General features: G+C 37.3%; 1 protein-coding gene across 3 annotated transcripts in view; it reads right to left on the bottom strand.

Moving 5' to 3' along the window:
- Window positions 1-5,580, bottom strand: part of LOC108248168 (membrane-associated phosphatidylinositol transfer protein 2) — a 140,378-nt gene that overhangs the window by 64,417 nt on the left and 70,381 nt on the right. For all 3 annotated transcript variants that reach the window (XM_017436750.3, XM_037979581.1, XM_037979582.1), the window contains 4 exons: window positions 4,092-4,430; window positions 3,147-3,242; window positions 1,950-2,054; window positions 701-762 (listed from right to left, as the gene is read on the bottom strand). In XM_017436750.3, the coding sequence (XP_017292239.1) occupies window positions 701-762; window positions 1,950-2,054; window positions 3,147-3,242; window positions 4,092-4,430 (602 nt within the window). The remainder of the gene's footprint in view (window positions 1-700; window positions 763-1,949; window positions 2,055-3,146; window positions 3,243-4,091; window positions 4,431-5,580) is intronic.

Raw genomic sequence — 5,580 nt, 5'->3', positions numbered from 1 at the left:
AGGTCCAAATTGTTGTTCCGAAACGAGCAGCTTCTCCAAGATTTTAACCTTTTCCATATTCTGAGTCCAGAAATTGCATTTAGTCCAGAGGCCATTGTCTTTGACGATGGAATATCAGCCAGTTTGGAGTAGTTTGCAATTTCGCTCCTGTTTACAGTCTGAGTGCTGGTCGATCCGTGAACCCATCCACGAATTTGACGATAATCCAGGTAACTGCCTGGTCCAAAGAGCAGAAATCCTGGTATCAAAAACCCAAATATAAAAAGAACCTCCACGTCGGTAGGTATACAGTCTTCCACTCCTGCCAGGAATCCACTGTATACCCAGCGAGACATATCCCGAGACTGGACTCTCCTTCACCCAGTCGAGGAAACTGTATCAATTGCGTTGAGAAACCAGCTGATCAGATCCATATTCCTTAAATTTTTGGAAAATATGTAAAAAGAGGCTTCGAAAAAGGAAAGGCGGGGGGGGGCACGAGGAGACAGAGAGAAAAGAAACACGTCCGCCTTCCACCAAGAGCAGGAAAAAAAAAAGGGCCATAGGAGGAGGCTTGATCTTAATGTAACTGCCCTTGCTGGGTGAGTTACAGCTCATTTAGCAAAAACATCAACAAACATTTTTTTATTTAATATTTTTATAGTATTAGAAACAATAATAAAAGGAGAAAATCCTAAACTTTAAAACAAATAAATAGTACCTCCAGCTGCATCTCATCGTTGCTCATAACATTATACTCCCCAGTTGACTCCTGATATGATTCTGTGAAAACATAAATCATCCATTCAGTCATAAATATTTAGGAGAAAGAAAATAATGAAGCCCTGTAGTTCAGTGAACGTTATGTGAAAATGCTTTTTTCTGCTCATTTATACAACCTTCTGTTTAATAGGTTCTCATGTGAAAAAATATTATTAGCATAAAGTAAACTAAATACACGCACAAGCACATTCATGACATATTGAAAACACTGAGGCCAACAATATGGACGGATACAAAGAATTAAAAGCTAGCATTTTTTGGAGAAATGCATATTGCCTACCTTTCTTCATCCCAGAGTATAGACCAAGTTTATCTTTTGATGAGAAAAAACCTTGCACAACACTATTACTGATGAGCTGTGGAATGACTCCCAGGGTTGACTCTAGCAGTTAATGCTAAAGTCTTAAACAAAGACCGCATACATTGTGTAGCACTTGGAGTATGTGTTGGGAACCACTCTCATCTACAATCACCCACACTTTTAAACAATATTTGTGTCTTTTCTAAGTCCGTTGTCTGTGGCTGCCATCTTGAATTGGGTTGACCCAAAAGTTAATCAGTTGATTACTTTTTGAAAGTTTCATTAAAATCAGTTCAGTGGTTCATGAGACATACTTTGATAACAGGTAGACAGAGCTGACTCCAACAGTTAATACTAAAGTTTTAAGCAAAGATTTTGCATAATCAGTAGCACTGTCAAACTGATAAAACTTTAGTCATTTTTGTGTTTTCAAAGGTGAGTTGGCTTTGGTGAAAATCTTGAATTTAGTTGGCTACAAAAGATAATCAGTTGTAGAGATACAGGCACAGATTATTTCCTGAATGTTTCAATAATTTTTGTCCAGTGGTTCACAAGATCTTTTACGAACAGACAGACCAAGTTGGAACACAGAACTCACACGATTAAAGTTCAGAGTATACGTTAGGAATCAGTCTGTTACTACCATACCAGATTTTAGTTTAATATCTGTAAAATTGACTGAGTGAAATCTTTGTATTTTTCAAGATCAGTTGGGTTATGAAATATTTTGCTAACAGACAGACACACACATACACACAAACACTGGCAAAAACATTATCGTCCACTTTTGCAGATGATAATAAATAAAATAAATTTAAAAACTATGAAATGATGTCAAAAGACAATAAAAAACAATACAAGTATTTCTACTCTAAAAATCTTTTACCTTGTGCTTCATCCATTTCCATTGTTTCTATCTTGTCCATGAGATCGTTAGAGCTCCACTTAGTTATTTCCTTAGGGAAAATGTCCTCATTATCAGAAAATTCCTCTGCAAAAGACACACAAGGACTCAATCATAATTTTATACACTTCTTTATACCAGTTTCATACACAGATTTTTTTTTTTGCACTGATTGAAAAGGTAGCTTGTGATTTTATTTGTTTTTCTTTTCTTAAACTTTAAATTCTTTTCAGGTTTCTGAAGGTTTTCACAGAAGGACAATGATCAAGTTCGGCAAGAGAAAGTGGTGCTGGTAGTAATTTGTATTGCAAGATTTCCTCTAAATTCACATCTCTCCCAGAGTGTACACTGGCAGTGGCTGGCTTCCCAATCAAGGTTAACTAAAATTAGGTCAAGCTAGGCCACGCTACAGGGTGCTGCATAAAATTGTCATAAAAAGATTTTAAAGATGTTTTTTTAGTGCAGTTCATTGCTTATGAAGAGGAGAAACTGGGTTCTGATGGGGTGCTTGGGCTCACAAAGTTCAACAACCAATGACCTCTAACTGTCAACTGAGAACAGATAGAGCTTGTCATGTGCTTTGCCCCAAAAATGCCTGAGAGTGTCAGAATTTCTGAATTGGGCACCAGTCTATTAGTTATTAGCTATTTGCTCATTTGAATTTTTAGATTTTGATGTGCTAATACTCACTTTTATACAAGGTTTTGTTCATTTTGGGTTGTTTGCAATGGTTTTACTAATTTTAGCTTTTACCTACTGTTTTGCTGATTTTAGTTTCTTCTTTTTGCTTGTTTTAACAATCAAATTAAATGAAATAATTCACTTAATTCATTTTTTTGTAAATTAAAAAATGCAGTGTTTGCGCTTAAGAAACAAAATAAACCCGAAAAGAGTAAACATAAAAACTACAAAAAAATAAACAAATAAGTAAATAAAAACACAGATCCTGACAACTTCAGTGGGGTGATATTATTGTATATTTAGGAGTTTCTATTAATAAAATGCCAACCTTTAAACTTCAGAGCCAAATGACAAAATTCAGAAAAAGTCCAAAAGTGAAACAGTGTCAGGAATAACTATGATTTCCTAAAGCACATATTTTAAATCCAGAATTTATCTGTTAGTTTGAGCAGTTTTTAAAGTGATGTAGGATGATTTTTTTATTTTTTATTTTTTTACCATGAGCATCAAAAAACTCGTCATCTGTGCTGTCGTCAGAGTCCCGAGCAATACTCTGCATCCTCCACTCTGAAATGCTCTGGTGAGAAGGACTCGCTGCAAACACAAAAAAATACAAACTCATTGGACAGCTCGAATTCTAAATAAGACATTTAACTTAAATTATTAAATTTACGCATTAATGTTGATAACATGTTTGAGAAAAAAAAATGTATTCAGGTGCCAGTTCAAATTGCAATGAAAAAAAAATCAATTAAAGGCTAAGCATTCCTTGAAGAAATGCATATTGCCTGTTCTTGCCAGAGTTTGAAACTAAGATCTTATGATAAAAGTGGATGAAGGTGAAGCCATTTTGGTCAAATATTGAAAATGATGTTATGAGTAATCAGAGTATGTGTTGGGGATAACTGTCAGCTAATACCACACCAAGTTTGAGCTTGATATATGTAAAAGTGAATGTGAGAAAGTTGTAGCCATTTTTGTGTTTTCTAAATTAGTTAGTTGTGGTGATCATCTTGAATTGGTTTGGCTCCAAAAGTTAAGACGTTGTAGATGTGCAGACAATTATTACTTTCTGAGACTTTCCCTAAAATCTCCCCAATATTGTGTAGCACTTGGAGTATGTGTTAGGAATGATGCTCAGCTTTGACCATATCATTTTTTTTAGCTTAATATCTGTAAAATTGATAGAGTTATAAGAATTTTTTGTTCTGGCTAAATTTGGTTGGGTATGGTGGCCATCTTGAATTGGGTTGACTTAAAAAATGTAATCAGCTGCAGATGTTCATCCAATGATTAATTTTTAAAGTTTTCATTAAAATCCATCCACTGGTTCATGAGCTATTTTGTAATGATACAGACAAATGAACACACACACAGGCAGCAGCGGCTGTTAATAAAAGTGTCCAGCTAAATTAAAAAAATTAAAACAATAGATATAACTACTTCCTCTCTTTGATGATCTGTTGGAAGATCTGGAGGATGTGGACCACTGCTTGGTGAGCTCCCCTGGTTTTTCTGGTGACTCTCCAAGCTGCCCTTGTGCTCCCTCGGCCTCTGCAGCTGACCCTGTAGTCTCTGCTTCTTGATCCAGGTCCTGGCTAACAGAGGAGCTGTTGGTCTCCACTGCCCCCTCCTCACTTTGGTTGTACTGGGCCATCTTCTTGGCTAAAGCAAGCTGGGTTTCCAGCTCCAGCTGCCTGATGTCCGCAATGGTTAGACCGTACCACTCATCCTGCCAGCACCACGCCTGTCGGTGAGCTCGGACCATCACTTTACGTAGACCTGAAACAGTATATCCAAAAGAATAACTGGACCTTTATTCTGTAGTTTCAACTACAGAATTAACAAAAGAAGAAAATAAAGAAACAGAGTAACAGGACTTATATTTTGTAGTTTCAAATACAGAGGTTTAAATGCTTTGTTTTAAAAAATATAGTTTTTTGATTTGCAATGAACTGGATGACCACTGAGGTTGTGTGCACTGTGAGACAGGCTGCAGGTGGCAAAGGCTGGCTCTAGGAACATGAAATGCCACTTCTCTGGCACGTAAGGAGCCTGAGTTTGTGTGTGAGGTTAAGTGATACCAACTAGATGTATGTAGTTGAGCTCATCTCTGTGCACAGCTTGGACTCTTGAACCCAACTCCTCAAGAGGGGCTGGACTCTTTCCTGCTCTGGAGTTGCCCAGGGAGAGAGGCAAGGAGCAGGTGTGAGGATACTCACAAGACCACAGCTGAGCACCTCAGTGTAGTTCTCCCCAGTGAACAAGCAGGTTGCCTATCTGTGACTTTGAGTTGGAGGAGGGAAGGTTCTGATTGTTATCTGTGCTTATGCACTGAGCATCAGTTCAGATTACTCAACCTTCTAAAAGTCACCAAATGGTGTCCTTGAAGGGGTGCCATCTGGAAATTGTGGGTGACTTCAATCCCCATGTGAGCAATGATAGAGATTGGGAGGAACCGCCAGTTTTAGAATGGTTTCTGCCCGGACCGTTTTAGATGTGACACACTCTGAATGTAAGCACAGCATGGCTAATGATAGTGTGCGCTCATGAATGAAAGTAAATAATGTTAGAGTTCAGTTTACCTTTCTGTGCTGGTATTACTTGACTGTGAGTCAGAAATTTGCACTATATTTATGTTACTTAGGTTTGTAATGTATTAGTGCTGTTAGCGTTTGTTGGTGCACGCTGTTAATGCTAGGTCAGGTAATGTGCCATTGTTTGTGTTAATAAAATAGTATTGCATAACTTTCTGTCGTTCTGGGTAAATATAGCAGAGTTTATGCACAGCAAATCCAGGAGGCCCAGATTAACACTGTCAGATTTGATTTCAACACTTTTAAAGTGTCTATATGGGTCCACACCAGAAAGTGTTAATTTAACTCTTTTTGGAGAGTTGGTACCTTAACTCTTATAAAGTGTCAAATATCAA

This window comes from Kryptolebias marmoratus, linkage group LG14 (genome assembly GCF_001649575.2).
Source record: "Kryptolebias marmoratus isolate JLee-2015 linkage group LG14, ASM164957v2, whole genome shotgun sequence".
NCBI classification, from domain to species: Eukaryota; Metazoa; Chordata; class Actinopteri; order Cyprinodontiformes; family Rivulidae; genus Kryptolebias; species Kryptolebias marmoratus.
The sequence above is the reverse complement of the archived record's forward strand: the minus strand, read 5'-3'. Positions and strand labels throughout refer to the sequence as shown.